Source organism: Lissotriton helveticus, chromosome 5_1, assembly GCF_964261635.1.
Source record: "Lissotriton helveticus chromosome 5_1, aLisHel1.1, whole genome shotgun sequence".
Classification (NCBI taxonomy): Eukaryota; Metazoa; Chordata; class Amphibia; order Caudata; family Salamandridae; genus Lissotriton; species Lissotriton helveticus.
Window position 1 is genome coordinate 1782237220 of NC_136065.1, and position 20532 is coordinate 1782257751.

General features: G+C 48.8%; 1 protein-coding gene across 1 annotated transcript in view; it reads left to right on the top strand.

Annotated features, from left to right (window-relative positions):
• The window catches only part of CYB561 (cytochrome b561), a 333596-nt gene that overhangs the window by 40637 nt on the left and 272427 nt on the right, over nt 1-20532 (top strand). Inside the window, exon 2 of the mRNA XM_078645077.1 lies at nt 2496-2749. Coding sequence (XP_078501203.1) covers nt 2545-2749 — 205 coding nt within the window. The 5' untranslated portion in view covers nt 2496-2544. The remainder of the gene's footprint in view (nt 1-2495; nt 2750-20532) is intronic.

Genomic DNA, 20532 nt, shown 5'->3' on the forward strand with positions numbered 1-20532 from the left:
GCAGGGAAGGGGTTAAGTCCAATGTTTAACCCACTGATTGGGTGGGGCCCTTCACTCTTTGAGAGAGTCCTAGTGTTTCTATGTCCGATAGAAGTTTACTGACTGCCAGGTTTTTATGGTCTTCCCTTTCCCATCACTTTCTTCTGCGGTCTCATTTTGTTAGACACTTGCGACCTTTTTCTTCCCAAATCATTCTGAAATCCTCCATCTCCTTATCTCTCACTTTCCCACAATTACAATTGGCACATGTGCTATTATCGCTCTGTGCGCTTTGCAGAGAAGCCAACTAATGGATGGGCATGTAGTCTGCACACCTTTATGACCCCCTGTAAAGCACTGTGGGAAACCTGCACCGTTGAACTTAACCAGACACTTGGAGGTGACTCCGGTCAAAGCGTTGACTGTGCTAAAGTCATAGGTTGCATAAAAAATATAGAAAGACTTCTTGAAAAAAAGTAAATAATCTTGGGGAATGCAAGATGAATTAAAGTATGTGTAGACATGGAATACCTTAATGGTTTATACAGTCATTGTTGAGAACTTGATCATTGTTTTTGTCAGTAAATGTAAGGGTATGCATATAAATAGATAGACAGTGGCCCAATGCAAAGTCGGTTTTTAATTACTGCTGGGCCTTATAGCCAATTAATGACTGTATAACAGATGATTTTCCATCCCTATGTATGGAAACATCCTTATCCTAGGTCGTCCTCGCTTTCCATGGAGTTGACGCTCCAGCCACGTCAGCGCAGGAGCTGCTGATGACGTGAGCTCTGTTTGGTTTGCAGTACCGGTCTGCACTTTGGTATTGAGTAGGGAGTAGGGTGTTGGGTGTGGAGCGCTGTGCACATAGCAACCACAGGAAGGCCAGACGCTGGCTATTAGTGAAAAGGGCTGGTAGGGTGGGGCGAGAGAAGGCACTGTTCAGCTACAAGCACAAAAAGACAAATCTTCGGCTCTTTAATACAACAGCCTCTGGCATATACGTACTTAGTTAACACTGTAAGGCCGGGACTCAGAGACCCATACAAGGCAGAATTGTGTGTGGGCCGAAAACCAGAAAAGCATAACTGTGCCCCCTAGGTTTAGAGGGCGTTCACAGAGCTGCTTTGGGTTTGTGGTAGAGGAATGGCAGGGGTGGGATGTGCCTTGAGAGGGATGCACTAACAGGGCTCTAGAACTGTCCAGAACTAGAAGGGAGTGTCCACATTTCCCAGAAAGAGACAGGCTGCAGAGAAAGCTGTGTTAAGCCCCCTGATGGACCAGTCTGGGGTGCTTGGGATCAGGAGTAGATTTTTAGGTCGAGCCTCGGCAGCTAATGCGCTGCTGCGAGGCATGCAGTATTGGACTATGGCTTTGAAGCCCCGCCCACTCTCCGCCCATATTTTTAATTGGATTGTGTCATTGTCCGTCATAAACGCTGGCTTCCGAGTCGTTATTAGGCTTGTTGGTCCCTCCTTGGTACCACCTTGTCTGCATTTGTTACCTCCCATAACGACTGGGCCTTTTACTTGTCTTGTTACACACTTTTGCTTTATCTTGGCTGTGAGCACTGTTTTGGTTCATTATTGGACCCTATACCACCCACTACGTCACAGCACGCTGCCCGCTTTTATTTAATTATAATTATTTATGGCGCTCGGCTTTACCTATATCTGCTGCGTTTCTTTCTTATTTATTTATTTATTTATTTTTGTTTGTTTGTTTACTAGCGCTCATGCTGCGCTTGCACATTAATGGAGGCTGCGCCCCTTTCTTTAAACAAGCCATGTCTAAAGAAAGGTGTGCGCCGGCTATTAAAGTGAAAGCGCTGCATGTGTGCTTTCACAAAATCAAACATCTGTTTGTAAACTTAACAAACAGATTTTTTTGTCAAAGCGCCCCATGCCGCGGTTTCACTTTAATGTCAGCCATGCCGCTTTCTTTAAACGCGGCTTATCTAAAGAAAGCGCCGCATGGGGGCTAGTAATTTGCAATGCAATAGGTCTCGTATTTGCAAGAGATTAAGGTATTGCATTTCCAGTAATTCAAACTCTCGTAAATGCGAGACCTAATTAATTGCAAATGCTTGTTAAGAAGAACTGTGCGTGATGACACAGTGCTGGAGAATCAGCTGGGCGGGCTGCACGTTTGAAGAGAGCTGCACGCGGTTTGTGCCTGCTCCCACAAACCATTGGTATATTCCATTGCAAATCGCAATTTAGGAGGGGAAGCCCATTTCACAGTCGCAAAGCCTCTTATTAGATTTTGACAGGCTTTTCTCAATCATAAAAGAGGTTCAGTACATTTGAAAATACAGTTTTGTGAATCGCAGGATTTGCAACCAGAAAATGCTTTTGTGTACAACTGACCCATAATGTTTTGTTATAAGATTCCAAGTTACAAAACCTTACCCTGTTTTCATGTGTGAGTCCTTGAGATGTTCATAAATTAAGCAACTTGGCAACCAATACATATAATTCTTGTGATTGAATTCCTGTGTCTTCTCTTTGCAGCCTGAATCTCCACACTGCCACAACGGAGCGCTCACAGTCCTATCTGAGGATGGAGAGATCTCTTGGACGGTACCAGGGCTTAAGCTGGATGTCCGGTTTTGTGGCCAGCTCTCAGGTGCTCGGCCTGGCAATAATTGCCATCACTGGGGTGTGGATGGGCCACTTCCGTGGTGGCTTTGCATGGGAAGGCGCTCTCCAGTTCAACGTTCACCCACTCTGTATGGTCATTGGGATGGTCTTCCTCTTCGGGGATGGTAAGTCACTCTTTAGGTACACTGTACCTGTCCTAAGGGCAAAGGGAGACCCAAAGCCGCATAGACATGTTGGAGGCTAATTCTCGCATTTGCCATATCTGCAGTAATCCATTTGCCTCACCTTATCCAAGAGCAAAATCTGAGCACATTGAATCCAACATGTGGATTCTTTCAAGAGAACACTGCAGCTCAAGCCTATCCAGAAAGAGGCCTGTGTGTATGTGTCTGGCTGGTTAGATAGCTTCTAGCACATTTTGTCCAATCATGAACGTCTTGCACAAGTGCTTATTTCATACTATTACCCACAATCATACGACATATTCTTCAATCATTAAATAGACTGTATACTGGCTATGTACCCCAGGTGCACGATGTAAAAAGATTCCTAATAAGAAATTGTAAATTGCATCAAGTAAGATTTTTTGATTTCTTAATATACATCTACTGAAATGGATTTGGTAGAAGTAGGTCTATGCATTAATGGACTGGTTCACAAAATATCAATTCGTAGTGGATCGCAATTTGAACTACCTCATTAATATGCATGAGGTTGGTTGCAAATTGAGATCTATTATGGCTGGTTAGTGTTACAGGCATGGTGTCCTGCTGGAGTCAGCACACCACCATGTCTCTGATTGCTTATAAATAAAGCAATCTTTTTTTACATTTTTTATGCAGCCCATTTTCCTTAAAGGAAAACTGGATGTGTTTAAAAAAAAGAAAATGAATATTTTATCCATTGACCACTGCCTGCTCCTTAAAAAAAAAAAAAAATTGTCGACATTTAAAGAGTTTGTCTTTGCTAATGGTTATTATCAATTTGGTGGTAAATTAATAATGTTTTGCGACCGGATTTCAGTTGCAAAACAAATACATATGTTAAGGAATCTGTATTTGGAATGGATGCCTTTTAAACGGCCCTTTCAAATACTGATTTTGTTTTTAGTCTTAAACCCAAATTGCGTTTTGGTAACATGTTACCGAATCATAATTTGAGGTTTTTTTTTCACAACGAAATTTTTATTATTCGATTGAGTTAAGCAGCAAAAGACGTGGTTCCCCACAATCAGGAGAGCGCCACCAACATTGTAGTACAGTTCACTTTGTCATAACAGAACCCAGTAAGAGTAGAATAAATCAAATTAAGTAGCCCCCTCCCTTACCCCTGTCCCCCCTAACAACTCCCAATGCCCAACTTCCCCACTACCCGCCCCTTATCCCTCCCTAACCCCATGCACGTGCAGTAGAAACGCAATTTTTATCGATCGTAAGGTATGACACAGTAAATAGGCCCCCTAGGTACCTCTGCCTATAGTTCCTCCTCATGCGCTACAGGGGGATCTAGGGGCAACTCCCTATAGTCCGCCCACCTCTTCCAGATCTTAAAGTGTTTACGGGGGCAGCCTCTCGCCTCAAACACAGGTCTCTCCAGTCCCATATAATAATCCAGGGCGGCCTTCCATGCACATAGGGGGGGGGGCTCGGACTCCCTTCCACGCTCTGGCTAGGTCTCGCTTGGCCACCAACAGTCCCAGGAGCAATAGGTGGCGCTTGTATATGTTCCCACCGACTCCTTCAAGTATGTGGAGTAGACCTAAACGGTGTGTGCGTGGGAGGTCCCATCCCAAAACTTCAGACAAGCAATTCCATACACCCCTCCAGAATCCAATCAGTCTAGGACATGACCACACTGTATGCAGCAGCGTACCCACAGCCGCGCCGCACCGCAGACATTCCGACGAGCCAATCAGTCCAGCCTTCCAGAGTCGCTCTCGGGTATAATAAGACCTATGGAGGTACTTGAATTGAATCAGCCGCATCGCTATTGCAGCTCCGCGCGGGGACTCTAGGGCCTCCCTCCAGTCATCCTCATCTAGGGGACCAATGTCAGCCTCCCAAGCTGCTTTCAGAGGGAGCAGGGTAGAAGAGCAGTGGATTACCATTGTCTGGTAGATGCGAGATATCTTCTTATCCCCAAGGTCTCCCATGAACACCTTCACCTCAATGGGGCTAAACTCAGGGAGCGAATCCAGATCTGCAACGCTGGGCGTGAGTGCATGACGGAATTGTAAGTAGCGAAAGAATTGGGTTTGGGGGATACTGAACTCAGCGCTGAGTTCCTGGAAGGACTTAAGAGTAGTCCCGGACATGACATGTCCCAGCATCGATATCCCAATCGCTTCCCAGCCATCAAACCCCGGGAGTGTCGTCAGTTCGGGGAGTCGTCCGTTATGCCACAATGGCGTCTCAGCAGTTAGCCTACCCCACCAACCCATACGACGTAATGCCTGCCGCCACACAGCAAGACAACTTTCGTGACGCACGGTAACGTCCGCCGCAGCCGGGCCGAGTAGAGAATCGTGTGTAGTGTATTATTACCCATCAATGAGCGCTCCTGGGCATATGCCGGGTCTCCCCTGTCACCATACCACCACTCATTGAGTATGAGCAGCTGTGAGGCCTGATAATAAGACAGCAGATCAGGGGTGGCCAAGCCACCACAATACGTGGAGAGGAAGCACGTCCGTAGTGCCATACTGGCCGCGCCCCCAGCCCACAGGAAGCGACTCAATGCAGAGTTAGCCTGCCGAAACCACTGGGGAGGGATGGGATGAGGATAGTTCTGTAATTGGTACAATAGACGTGGAAGAGCCACCATCTTGAATATTGCTGATCTACCGAAAATGGTTAGAGGCATCCTGGACCAAGTCTTAATGTCTTCTTGAACCTTATCCCACACGGGTACGATGTTGCGCTCCCACGTAATACGGGTGGATTCTGAGAGGAACACCCCCAAATACTTCAGACCGTCGGTCGCCTGCTGTAAGTCTGTCGCCCAGGGGCCTATCTCCGCCGCGCCTCCCAGTACCCAAAGGGTGGATTTGCCTAAATTCAAGCAAAGTCCCGAGACTTCTCCAAATATTCGCATGATTTCTAACACTCGGGGGCCCGAGCGATTCAAGTCTGTGAGGAAGAAGAGGACGTCGTCCGCATATAAGGCAATCCTATCGAAAAGAGTTTCAGTCCAGACAAAACCCCGGAGCTGTGCGTCTATGCGCACCCATGAAGCCAGAGGCTCCATGGCCAGAGCAAACAGATACGGGGACAATGGGCACCCCTGACGGGTCCCCCGACCAATGGAGAACACCTCCAAAGTGGCCCCAGCGACCCTAACGGACGCCGTAATATCGGTATAGAGCAGTGAAATATATGACAGATACACTGGGCCCAGGTTGAGGCGAGACAGGAGCGCAAAGAGGTACGCCCAGCTAACGGAATCAAACGCCTTATGGATGTCTGCCAATAACAAAGCCGCCCTGTCTCCCGAGGTCCCCACTGCATCCACCGCTGCCTGCGCGCGCCGGATGTTGTGTCGTGTCGCACGGTGAGGCATAAAGCCCGCCTGGTCCGGATGGACTAGGTCCGCCATATACGGGAGTAAGCGGTTCGCTAGTGCCTTTGCTAGTATTTTAGCTTCTATATTGAGCAATGATATGGGGCGATACGAGTCGTGTCTGTCAGGGGGTCTGCCAGGCTTTTGAAAGACCACAATTTCGGCATGGCGCCAGTCAGGAGGCAATCTGCCCCGCTCACGTGCAGCCTCCAGAGTACATCGATAATGGGACCCCAGGAGAAGCTGGAATTTCTTAAAAAATTCGCAAGGGTAGCCATTCGGACCAGGTGCTTTCCCCACATTGAGTTGGCCCAGTGCCTCCCCAAGTTCCTCGGCCGTAAGGGGAGCATCGAGCTCCTTTCTGGCCTCGTCGGACACAGCCCGAGGCGGTAAGTCGTCTATAAATTTAGCTACGTCGTCTGCGTGGAGACTGTCTCGCGGGGCATATTGTGACCTAAAATAATCAGCAAAACTCGCCGCAAGCTCAGCCGGGTCTGTAATCGTCACTCCATCCTCAGCAGTGAGGCCCGGTAGCGTGATCGGTTGGAGACGCTGCTGACACAACCTATGGAGCATGGTACCGGATTTATCTCCCCATTGGTATATTCTGCTCCGCGTGGCCAACCACGCCTGTTTAGCCTCATCCATCAAGAGAGAGGCGTAGGACTGTTGCGCTTGGAGAAGCAACCGTATCGCCACGTTGTCTCCTCCTCCCCGACTCCGCTGTTCCAGTTCTTCTACGAGTTTGGCAGCTGTGGTGGTCGATTCCCGTCGTCTACGGCGGGCCTCAGCACACCACGCAATGTCCACCCCCCTTATAGTAGGTTTCATGGCCTCCCACACTACCGCAACGTCCATACCGTCCACTAGATTTTCCCGCCAGTAGTGTGCGACGGCTTCCCGTATGTGTTGGACATAAGTGGGCTGCTGGAGATGCCAAGAGGACATCCTCCATCGGAAAGGTTGCCGCTTCGTAAGTAGCTCTACCGTGATCGATACTGGGGAATGGTCCGAGAGTCCCCTTGGAAGCATCGCAGCGTCGCGCACCCTGCTCAGACAGACACCAGGCACAAACACATAATCAAGTCTCGAGAACGAGCCGTGCACCGCAGAAACATACGTGTATTCGCGCGCTGCTGGATGCATATGGCGCCACACATCCACCCATCCTAATCCCTCAGCCATAGCTCGTAACCGGGTAGGGGAACTTGGAGAAGGACCAGCGAGCACTCCCTGCTGCCTCTGACGGTCTACACAAACATCCATCACTTCATTCCAGTCGCCCCCAATCACAGCCAAGGACTCCGGGATATCATCCCACACCGTAAACAGCTTCTCGGACAGGGCCCACTGCAGAGGGGGGGGGGCATAAACACTTCCAAAGACCATCGGCTCAGTACCCACCATACCCTTGATAAATATATAGCGGCCTTGAGGGTCCACCCACTGCTTCTCATGGACATAGGCTACTCTACGGTGTACCAGAATAGCAACACCTCTAGAGCCCCTGACGAAACCAGCATGAAAGACCTGGTGATATCCAAACCTCTGCAAGCTAAGTACTTTAGCGCCCATCATGTGAGTTTCCTGGAGCAAGAATACATCAGCAGATTCTCTCTTCCCCCAACGTAAAACAGCTCCCCTTTTGATGGTATCCAACATCCCCCTGACATTCCAGGTAATTATCCGTAGGGACTCCCTGAGGAGTCTATGAGTCAAGTCAGCCATAGTCAATTGAGGTCCAACAATTAGGCCCCCTGTGCCACTCCCACATACCTCGCACTTTCTTCATGTCCTTAATAAACAGCACGTGCATTTCCCCCCCCCCCCCACCCGTCCCAGACCCTCCCAACATCAGCAATAACTACCCTGGTATGCCCTTCATTCCCAGCCATCTCTGTCCCTACATGTCATAATTTGAGTTTTGTACTTTCAAAACGCCATTTAGGGCTCGGAAAGTCTCAAATATAACCTTTTTTGACTGTAAACCCTCTTTGTACATTAGGACCCACATGTTGGGTCCTGCAGCCTTGTAACCAGGTGAGAAATATTTGTATGCATCCAAGAAGGCTTGTAATAACAGTATGGTAATGTAATTAGGTTAATTAACACTGCAATACAGTGACTATGACTGTTCTGTTCACCCAAAGAAGTGGAATCCCAGATCACAAGGATGATGGTTCTGCATGTTAAAAGCCTTGGACACAGATTAAGCGGACCACATGGTACGGACACATTTCTGAGTGGTGATAAACCTGGGATGGTTTGTACATGTAGTAATCTCAGACTCCTATTTGTTTTAAGTTATAAAACATTACCTGTTGATTAAAATGTGTCGTTCTCTTCTCATAAGCCCTAGTGAAACAAGCACTGGCAAAGCCACTAAATCTGACCTTCAGAAGCACGCAGTTTTATTTTTTCCAAAGATATATAACAAAATACGAAACTGATATAAAATATAGAAATAAAAGAGAAACCCAGAATCCCATGAATACCTGTCCATGCTCTTGACGTTTAAAAGGCCATCACTCACATTGCAAGATCTCCAGTGAGTGAAGCAGTCTCACTGTACTCTGGCAGCAGAAGCAAAAAAAATTAATTACACTTGAACACTCCTACGCATGAAAAGGCTAACCAAAACCACCTGCAGGTATGTGTGTGTATTCTACCTATTTTTTTTTTTTCAAAAATGTGAGGCTTTTGAGACAGCCAAAGCTGTCCCTAGGCTAGACTGGAAAATTATTTGCCTTTGAAAGGGTGGACACACATTCGTTTCTGGGCTACTCACATTTAAGCCCACGTTGCAATGCTTTGCTGTAATGTAAAACACGCTGGACATTTCTGTGCTCCAACCTCATAATATAATTTCAATTTAGCAGTTTTGAATAACCTGCAGAGAATTAATTACCTGCTAAATCTAGAGCTGTGCCAGGTCTCTGCTCTTCACATCAAATTACACATTTTATTACTGGCATTTCCAGTGCGTCGGCTTGGCATTTGTAATGAGACAGTAAAAACGCTTGCCAAGGCCAACGCTTTGCCCAGGATCACACAATGTACTCTAGTTTGGAAGTCAGGATAGCAATTGCTCTCTCAGCTGACAATTTATCACAACTCCTCAGCTGTGCACGACTCAACATTTCCTCAGCGTAGGAAAGTAATTCTATGCTAGAGTCACATCAGAATAGGATTCATTCGGTTTATGAAGAAAGATTATAGGGGTCAATAACAGGTTGTTCTTCACCGAGGGTGAATAATGTTTGGTATGTGATCACACTTGGAGCCCACGGTAGAAAGTTCAGTTTTAGTAATACCTATGTATATAGTGTGTGAGCTCCCCCATGGTGAGCACACATCTACTAGCTATGGTGAAGGGTAATACCTATAGTCTATACCCTAGGAAAAAAGTAGGAGTCCGAGGAATGACGATGGGCGGTGCCTGAGAGCTGTCCGCCTTTATTTGCCTCAGTCGGGTCTGCAGAGACCACAGAAAGGGCGGCGCATTGCTGATTGTCTTCTGCCATTTGTAATGCTTCTTTTGGGTGTCTGAATCCCTATAGAGACAGCAGATCAGCATTGACTTATGCACTGCTTCCCAGCTAGGATATAAGTACGGTGAAACATGTAAACCTGTTTCTCTGCTATTAAAATAAACAAGTAAATAAGTGGGGTTCAAATCCAGTGTTTTTGATACTGGATTCCTGTGTCCTGTACAACATCCCTATCTTTCAGGGTGGAAGCATGGTTATCCACACCTGTGGAGATTATTGTTTCTAGGTTATATCTCTGCTGATTCGCAGCAGAAAGGAGAAGCTCTGGCTTTGACTACAGCCTCTGTAAAAAATGCATTTTATCCATTAAATATGGCGTTTTATTTATGCTGTTTTGCATAAGTGTTAGCAATGCCATTCAATGCACCTATCCCAATGCCTAAGGGGGTAGCCATGAAAAAGGGTACCAGTGGATTTGCTGTCGCCCAGTGCAATGTTCTTTTTTGTGTGCCATTGGAGGGATGGTAGCTTTCCTTCATCCTGTGATTGAGTTGATCCAGGCACTTTCTTGATGTCTCAGTCACCAAAGTCTTTTAAGGCAAAGGAGATCTGCTACAGTCGATATATTTGGTTACTTTAGCTCAAAGAGTTGTGTTAACTGGCCTATTTAGCAATTTCTTTGTGGAAGGAAGAATCCTTTGCTATCACATGATAGTCACCGAACCTATCCAAATCATATGTCATGGAAATTGGCAAACAGGGTAGTAGACATAACTCCAATAAACATTGTACACATAGGTTAATGAAAGTCCTTGCCTTCTCTTACCTGGGTATATTATTTGACGAGAAACTCTATTTTAAAAATCTACAGGAGGGGAAGCTTTTAGAAATAGGTAGATCAACGGGAGCAATTGCAAATTATGGCCACAGACTGGGTACTTGGTCACCGGATATAATTTGAAAACTATATAATTATTTTTGTATTTCTAAAGCTCTATATGGCAGTGAGGTTTGGGGTTACATGGCTACCAAATTCCAAATTGCAGAAATAAATATTTCAGATACATTCTGAAAGCCTCTCCCCACCCCCGAGTACACCAGAGTACTCCATACATGAGGAACTAGGGACTAAGTGCATCATGGATAGGGTTTATTTATTTATTTATTTATTTGAACTTGTAATGCGCAACAGCTACCCGCAGTGGGTTTCCCGGCACCAGGGATAGACAAAAGTAGAAAGAGAAGACACAGCAACAATACCATGAACCAGCTAGAGCGACAGGATAAATCTATTGGAAGAGTAGGGTCTTAAGTTTTTTCCGAAAGCAGAATAGGTCTGTCTCTGATTTCAGGGCGATAGGTAGCGCGTTCCAGGATTTGGGGCCTAGATGGGAGAAGGACCGACCCCCCATCTTTACAAGTTTGAATCTTGGAACAACAAAATCGCCATTAACAGAAGATCTTAATGTGCGACTGGGTATGTAAGGTTGGACAAGACTCTGTAGATATTTTGGGGGCGAGCCCTGCTTAATTTTGAAAAGATAACACAGGGCTTTAAATTTAATACGGCTTGGGACCCTAAGCCAGTGTAGATCACGAAGAGCCTGTGAGGCCGAAGATCTCCTCGGAATATTACAGAGAAGTCGGGCCGACGAGTTTTGTACTACCTGGAGTTTGTTAATGGTAGAGGCGTCGGCACCGAGATAAAGAACATTTCCATAGTCCAGGTGAGAGGTTACTAACACCTGGACAACGGTTCTCCTGGTGGCATGGGGCAGCATCCATAGGATTTTCTGGAGCCATCTCAAGGTAGTAAAACAGATGGCGGCCACCTTAGTGGCCTGCTGCCTCATAGAAAGTTTGTCGTCTATAAGAAATCCGAGGTTGCGAACTACAGAGGCCGGCTGGGGAAGGGGTCCCATGTCGCTGGGCCAATGTTGCGGGCCCCAAAGATCTTTATTCTTCCCCAGAATGACGATCTCGGTCTTGTCACCATTTAACTTGAGGAGATGCCTCTGCATCCACTTAGCTACACGTGACAATCCGACCTTCAAGATCGATACACTGTTGTTCTCACTGCTGGAAAGGGAGAAAACAATCTGGGTGTCGTCGGCTTATGAAAATATAGTCAGCCCAGCGTCCTCCGCGATGGTGGCCAGGGGTCTAACATAGATGTTAAATAGTAGGGGGCTGAGTATGGACCCCTGGGGAACGCCATACGCCGATGAACGAGTGGCAGATACGGCTTTCTTTGAGAAAACCTGGAAAGTGCGCTCACTTAGAAAGGAGGCAATCCAGGCTAGCGCGGGACCATCTACTCCAAGGGACCGGAGAGAATTCAAAAGGATGGAATGGGACACGGTATCGAACGCCGCACTCAAATCCAAAAGTATGAGTGCAGATGTCTCCCCGCGGTCGATACCGTGCCGCAAACTCTCCGTCACCCCAAGGAGCGCGGTCTCGGTGGAATGATGCGCTCGAAAGCCGACTGGGAGGAATGTAAAAATCCCGAGCTTTCCACAAGATGGTTTAACTGAGTGTTAACATGCCTTTCCAGCACTTTTGAGAGAACAGGCAACAAGGAAATGGGTCTGAAGTTGGCGAGGTTAGATACATCGGCTCCTGCCTTCTTTAGGAGAGGGACAACCATTGCATGCTTCCATTCCTGTAACACATGAGACTCAATTAAGGATGCATTGAGGAGTCTCATGAGAACCCGCTGGGGTTCGAGTTCCAGTAACTTTAGGATTTTCGCAGGTTCAGGATCACGGGGTGAACCAGATATGACACTGCTCAGGCCGGAGAGGAACGAGGTATCATCAAACAGTTGCCAGTTTGTAACTTTCGCCATTGGAAGCGGTTGTTCGATCACCGCAGTCTGTTCCGATCGGAGTTCATTTACTGTCAAGGGAGCGCTCATAGATTCGTATATGCGCTCAACCTTGGCAATAAAGAATTCAGCAATGGAATTACACTGAACTTCCTCCAAGACTGGAGGAATCGGTACAGTATCCGCTCCAGTCAGCTTCTTGACAACCGAGAAAAGAGTACGTGGGCAGTTCTGTGCTTGCGTCACTGTGCTCACAGTGTATGCAGCTCTCGCAATTTTGCATTGTGAGTGGTATCCCCTCAAAGCCTCTTTATAGGCAGTTTTCCAGGAAACCGAGTAAGAATGCCTCCATTTCCTTTCAAGAGCCTTGCAATTAGTTCGTAAGGTCTTCAAATCAGCAGAGAACCAAGGTGCCGGAGAACGGTGAGACCTAAAATGTTTCGGTGTTAAAGGAAGAAGAGTGGTTACAGCATTAGTGAGCCAATGTGATACGGCGGTGTTGAGTTTCGAAACCGGAACATCAATGTCCTCAGGACGAGTGTTCGAAAGGTGCCGGTTTAACTTCGTAGCATCAAGTTTACCCCACCGGTGGATTAATTCGCCCTTACCGCCGCCACTCTTTACCAGGTTCTTAATATGGGATAAATAAAAGTGGACTGCGAAATGGTCGGACCACTCCAACGGGCGGGCACTCTGTGTACAATCAAAGGGAAGATTAGAAAGAATCGGATCCAGTTGATGTCCAGCAGAGTGAGTAGATCCAAAATTACGCAACGAAAGATTGAGAAACTCTAGGTCGGATAGGAAGTGCTTGCTGATGGTGCATAAAGGATCTTCAAGATGCAAATTGAGATCACCTAGAATGGTGAAATTTGCTGCCCTGAGAAGTAGGGGAGCTATGGTCTCGACAAATGAGGATGTCCAAATATGAGCATTGCCGGGAGGGCGATAAACCAGGAGGCCCGACAAGGTAAGTTGGGGGTTAATTGCTAATTTGAAAAAAGCAGCTTCATATCCGGACAAGGGAAAGGCTTCAAACTTACAGCTGTAAGTGGACTTAAAAATTATAGCAATGCCCCCCCCCCCCTTTTCCGGAGTCTCTATCCTGCCTCACTATAACATAATTATTAGGAACTGCAATGGCAATGTCAGGACCAGAGCTTTCCTGGAGCCAAGTTTCAGTGAGAAATATAGCGTCCGGCTGCTCATCAACAAGGAAGTCATAAATGTTTTGTTTATGTTTCGGAAGGGACCTGCAATTAATACTCCAGAACTGGAGTGTAGGGCAGCTAAGAGGATTTTTAGTTCTCCTTCGTCTACCTCGTGTTCGAACCTGACTCATTGCTTTACATCTGGACATTTTACCAGTAAAGAAATTACAGCCTGTGCATTTAAAATTATGAGTCGGTGGAAGGCAGGAGGTGCAGTTAGAGTGTATAGGAGGGCGTAAGGACTTTAAAACCTCACCGGTATAAGAGTAAATTCCGGAAGGCATGGAGCAAACCGCCGAGCTAGATGTAGAAGTTATGGCCCCTGGGCCCGTTCCGGCGCGGACGGGCGCAGACGGGCTGAACTCAGGCGTAACTCTGGCGGAAATCTGGCGATCCTGCTGCGCGTATCCACTGCGCGTCTGCGTGACCTCCTTATGTAGAGGTCTAGCGTCCTTATGACGTCTAGACCGTCAAAACTAATCAATCAATCAATCATGCCATTTATATAGCGCACTACTCACCCGGGAGGGTCTCAAGGCGCTTGGGGGGAGGGGTATGCTACTGCTCGAACAGCCAGGTCTTGAGTTGTTTCCTGAAGGCGAGATGGTCCTGGGTCAGCCGAAGGTGGATGGGGAGGGAGTTCCAAGTCTTGGCAGCCAGGTAAGAGAAGGATCTTACTCCGGCGGTGGCTCTTCGGATGCGTGGTACGGCTGCGAGGGCGAGGCTGGTGGACCGTAGCTGGCGGGTGGGCGTGTAGAAGGTCAGGCGGTCGTTGAGGTACTTGGGGCCCAGGTCGTGGAGAGACTTGTGTGCGTGGGTGAGGAGCCGGAACGTGATCCTCTTGTCGACGGGGAGCCAGTGCAGGTTCCTCAGGTGGCTGGAGATGTGGCTGCGTCGGGGGACATCCAGGATGAGTCGGGCGGAGGCGTTCTGGATGCGCTGGAGTCTTTTCTGTAGCTTGGCTGTGGTTCCGGCGTAGAGGGCGTTTCCGTAGTCCAGTCGGCTGGTGACGAGTGCCTGGGTGACAGTCTTCCTGGTCTCGGTCGGGATCCAGCGGAAGATCTTGCGAAGCATACGCAGGGTGTTGAAGCACGATGAGGAGACGGCGTTGACTTGTCTGGTCATCGAGAGGGAAGGGTCCAGGCTAAAGCCCAGGTTGCGTGCGTGGTCGGTTGGCTTGGGTGCGGTGCCCAGGGCTGGGGGCCACCAGGAGTCGTCCCAGGCGGAGGGCGAAGATCCCAGGATGAGGACTTCCGTCTTGTCCGAGTTCAGTTTCAGGCGGCTGTCCTTCATCCACTCGGCGACGTCTTTCATCCCTTCGTGTAGGCAGGTTCTGGCGGTGTCGGGGTCTCTGGTGAGGGAGAGGATCAGCTGGGTGTCGTCGGCGTAAGAGATGATGTTGAGGTTGTGCTGGCGTGCGATGGCTGCGAGAGGTTTCATGTAGACGTTGAAGAGGGTGGGGCTGAGTGAAGATCCTTGCGGGCCGCCGCAGATGACTTCGGTGGCCTCGGAGCGAAACGGGGGGAGGCGGACTCTTTGTGTTCTTCCGGCGAGGAACGAGATGATCCACTCCAGTGCCTTCTCTTGGATACCGATGTTGCTGAGGCGCTGGACTAGGGTGCGGTGGCAGACCGTGTCGAACGCAGCGGAGAGGTCCAGGAGGATGAGGGCCACTGTTTCCCCCTTGTCGAGCAGGGTCCAGATGTCGTCGGTGGCTGCGATGAGGGCGGTCTCGGTGCTGTGGTTGGCTCTGAAGCCGGACTGCGAGGGGTCGAGGGATCCGTTCGTCTCGAGGAAGGCGGTCAGCTGTCTGTTGACGATTTTCTCGATGACTTTAGCAGGAAAAGGGAGGAGCGAGATGGGGCGGAAGTTTTTGAGATCGGTGGGGTCCGCTGTAGGTTTCTTCACTAAGTGGCGCCGTCAGGCGTCCTACTCACCTAAAATGGCCGCCAAATACGAAAAACCAGGACAAGGGCCCGCAAAAACGTGGTGCTTTACAATTATAATGCAGGCAAGTGGGCAACAATTTTAAAAACAGGGGAAAAGGCTAACACAAAATTAAATAAGAAATATAATGGGAAATATTTAAAATACAAAAGAGCGCTTGAAAAGCGGCAGGACAACAATAATAATGAGCGCAGCGTGCTCTAAGCTGGTCTTCAAAGTGTTGGTCATCAAGTAAGCCGGATACCTAATTTACCCTCCTTATGTAGAGGTCTAGCGTCCTTATGACGTCTAGACCGTCAAAACTAAGTGGCGCCGTCAGGCGTCCTACTCACCTTCAAACCCCTGTTATGCTAGGCAAATATTTGGTTGAATGAGGAGGCAGGCTTTAATAGACTTGTAATTCAGGACTGTCTCTCACTTGAACAAGCACTAAAAATACACTGGCTAAAATACATTACGGATACCTTCACTGCCTTAGGTAGAGCAGATATGTTCTCCAGTTATGACATGTGAAGCCCCAGGACAAGGACGTTATCAAAGAGTTGTTTTTTTAAATATGCTGCAGCTCACCGTGAGGATCAGGTGCTTAGAAAACCCTTTGTTAGAGCGCACATCCTGGTAAAGTCTATGCAAGGCATGGAGCCCTTTTTATCTTTTTTAACAAGTGCGCATGATAGATTTTTAATTACTCGTTTTAGATTGAATCAAATTTACCATTTACTGGCTTTGCCTTCTAGCTTTGTTCCACATATAGACGATGGACATGCCTGTGGCTGTAACACAAGGTCTCCACAGGATACCCTTCATTTTATCTTTTTGTGTAAATATTTTTCGCATAAATATTTTCCTAGAAGAGTGATTTTTAAAGGGTTTTTAAAAGAACTGAGATTCTATGTCAGGACCGGAGGCTCAGATTATGCTTTTCTCTCTTCGCCTTATTACCAAACCAATTTTTTCAGCAGCCAGCGAAGCATCAAACTTCAATCATTTCCCAAAAGAAGGGGAAGAAACATCAATTTAACAGAAAACCAACAAAAAATCACAAACAGAACTAAAAATCCCATAGTTCCAAGAGGTATTGTCCCATAAGTCCATCAACAGTGTTCATGCCATCTACATAGACCCTCTATCTTGGCTGTCCTTTCCCTTTCTTCGCTGCTTCGCAGCCAGTTAAGTGCTCTTTTTCTGTCCTTGCATTCTTTGTTGCCCTGGGCGATTGTCTGGAATCGGGAAAAGCCTGGGGGCTGTGCTGCACATTTTGTGATATTTTATTGATGTTCTGTTGGCTTTATCTGCTTTCACAGATTCCCTAAAGGCCGCGTGAGCGCTCCTTACACGACCGCTGCCTATTTGACCTTCAGTGCATGCTTGGACAGCTAGGGGCTCTCTTGCTCTCGATGCTCCCGTGCCACGTTCCCCTCAGTTGAGGAGACGCGTGGCGAGAGTCGGACGCAAGAGCCTTGTCCCCTCACTGCCTCACCTTACTTCCCAAACAGTCTGTATTTCCCGCATTTGGCACTATTGTTTCAACGCCCCGGTGGGGATCCGTATTGCGGTGATACCGTGTTTAATCACTTGCGGGCAAGATCATATGCACTCTTATGCGGATGCGCTGGGAGGCAGTTTTCTCGCCCTGGTCAGGTAACTGAGGGCCTGCGCGCGCCTGGGACCAGTGCAAGCCTCAAGGCAGTTCTATGAGCTGCTTGTTAAAAAGCTTTGCAGTCCTTTGGTCTGCACACATGACCTCTGGGTTCCCCAGGACCATACATCGAGGTTATGCCTCTGTGACACTTAAGCCTCTGTGACACTTAAGCTCATTACCAGCTTGGTTGTTTGTTGCCTCCTGTCTGTTGGTGGAAATGGAGCACGATGATGTCTATGTGGAGGAGGAGGTCTAAGAGGGGTACCTTCCCTATGATGATGCTTTCTTTGATGCTGTTGACTCATCTAGTTACCGCTGGATTCTACAGGAGGACGCCAAGTTGGTGCAAGGCCGTTTACAAGCCCCGGCCCGGACCCTGCCAGTACTCCCACCCCTGGGGAGGGGTCCGCACCCCCCAAGAGGAGTTGTCCGGAGGGTGGCCCTGCGGAAGCGCAGAGGATGGACAAGGGTAGTGCGTTTGAGCGCTTGAAGAGTGCCTTTTTAGCTACGGTTCCCCCCGCCCCTGCCCTGCCTCCTGTACCGGAACCCATCCTGCCCTCCGCGCCGGTTTCCCCGAACATGGATGGGGATTCACCGGGGGATTCGGACGATGATGCGGGGACCCGCGGTCTTGGCGCCCAGCTAGCTCTTCCACCTCTCTGTCGCAGGACGATTCTGGTATGCTGGACCCTGATGAAATAATTCATCCTCAGTCAGCTGCCTGGATCCCTGGGGATAAGTTGGCTCCACAACCCCCTAGAGAAGGAGGCTAGGGGCTGTTTGAAGTGTGAGTGCCCAAGGCCCACTTTGGAAGGGAAGGTCGCCTGTACGTCGGAGCTCGACTCCAAGATGGCCACCTTCTTGGCCAAATATATGAAGGACCCTCGAAAAGGTATTGATCATTCTTGGCGTTCCTGCCAAGACAAGCTGTTTCTTTGACACCCTGGTGCTTCACAAAGGTGCTCCATCCGGTGGTGGAGTTCCTCAAGGGTCAGGGTGTCCGTATGATTGTTTACCTGGACGACATCCTGATTATGGCGCAGTGTCCCAGGAAGTTATCGGTGCAGCTGCATCAGACGGTGTCGCTTTTGCAGGACCTGGGCTTCGTGATCAACGTAGACAAGTCCGTCCTCAGTCCGGCTGAGAGCGTGGTTTTTCTCGGGTTCGTCGTGGATTCGGTCAGCGCTACCTTGAGCCTGCCATCCCGGAAGATGACCAAGATTCGGCAGGGCTCCGGCAGACCATCTCCAGGACTCCCACCTCGCTCCGGCACATTGCCCAGGTGGTAGGCCTTCTGTCCTCTTCCATCGAGGCAATCTTCCTGGGTCCCTTACACTATCGGGCCGAGCAATGCTTAAAGGCGTATCACCTTTGGAGAGGGTTGTCCTACGATCAATCTGTTCACCTTTCAGCGGAAGTGAAGGACGAGATGTCATGGTGGATCACCCACATGGAAGCGTGGAATGGCCGAGCGATTTTTCGGGTTGGCTCCAGACCTAGTAGAGAGTCCAACGCCAGCAGGTCAGGGTGGGGCGCCCGCTGAGGGGAGTTTTCCACAGGAGGCGCTTGGTCTTTAGAAGAACAGGCGTTGCACATCAATTGTCTGGTGCTCCTGGCGGGGTCCTTTGCCATTCAGTGCTGCACCAGGGACCGAGTGCAGTCTTGTGTCCTGTTAAAAATGGACAATGTCTCTGCGGTCGGGTATGTCAATCACCTGGGGGGTCCTTGATCTCGGGCTTTGGCGAATCTAGCAAAGGATTTTTGGGAATACTGCCTAGCTCATCAGATCTCCATTTTGGCGGAGTATCTCCCGGGTCAGGCCAATCAGGTGGCGGATTGGCATTCGAGACACCTAATCGATTCCAGTCAATGGAAATTGGATGGCCCGGTATTCAGTTGGCTGGCGGGTCTTAGGGGACCATTTACAGTGGACCTTTTTGCACCCCGCCTGAACCATCAGCTCCCGCGCTTCATCAGCTGGAGGCCGGACCCTCTTGCAGTAGCCACAGATGCGTTCCTTCAAGATTGGAGTCCGGAGAAGGGTTACGCTTTCCCCCCTTTTTGATGATCGTACGATCGGTGGCCCAGATCCACCGTCAGAGAGCGGAGGTGGTGATGGTGACGCCGTTTTGGAAGTCCCAAGTTTGGTTTCCGGTTCTTCTGGAACTTTCTTGGGATTTTCCAATCCTACTCCCCCTGTTTCCTTGGCTCCTTCTCAGTCAAAACGAGGAGTAACATCATCTAGTCACCGAGGGGTCTCTCCGCCTAGTTGCGTGGCGGCTTTCAGGCAGCGTTGGTCGCTCCCTGGTCTTTCGAGATCAGCTGAGGAACTCTTATCCAAGGCCTGGACAGACAGCACCTCAAAACGTTATTGTTCCGCCTGGGCTAAATGGATGCATTGGTGTCTTCAACGGAGTCTGGATCCCATGGTCGCGGGCGTCGTTCCCATCTTACTTACATTTTCTGGTAGAGTTGGCAACAGCCGGTTTAGGGTATCGCTCTATTAATACTATTCGTTCCGTGATTTCGGCGGCCCATTGCCCGGTGGATGGGGCCCCAGTAGGGGAGCATCCTTTCGTTTGTAAGCTCCTGCGGGGCATCCGTCTTTCATTGCCCCCGGAATCGCATTACTCCGTCCTGTGGGACGTCAATTTGGTTTTGAATGTCTTCCTGTCTTGGCAGCCCAATAAATATCTTTCTTTGAAGGAAATCTCGGCCAAGTTGGCCATGCTCCTGTGCCTGGTCTCCTGTCGGAGGGTTTCGGCTGTCCGCGCATTGGACATTTCAGCAAGAGTTTTCTCTCCTGACGGGGTGACGTTTACAGTGGGCCGCTTTACTAAATCGTTGTCACGGACAATTTCATACCCAGCATTTTCAGATACGCCAAAATTGTGTGTTGTGAATTGTCTCAAGGCATATGAGGATTTAACTCAAGAATTCCTACCTCCAGGCAAATGCCAACTTCTTATTGCCTTAAGGAAACCGCACAAAGCAGTCTCCTTCCCAACTATAGCCCGGTGGAAGCATTGGATCATGCAAGAGGTGGGTATCGACACAAAACCATTTGGTGCTAATTCAGCCAGAGATGCAATGGCTTCTAAGGCTTTTTCTCTGGGAGCCCAGTTGGAAGACCTGATGTGTGCCACTGATTGGTCCTCGGATTCCACCTTCAAAAGGTTTTATTGTAAGCCAGTCTTGGCGGTCGCTCAGTTGGTGGTAAGTAAGCTTTTGAACTAGCATAATTGGAGCCTCCAGTCCTGACAAAGAA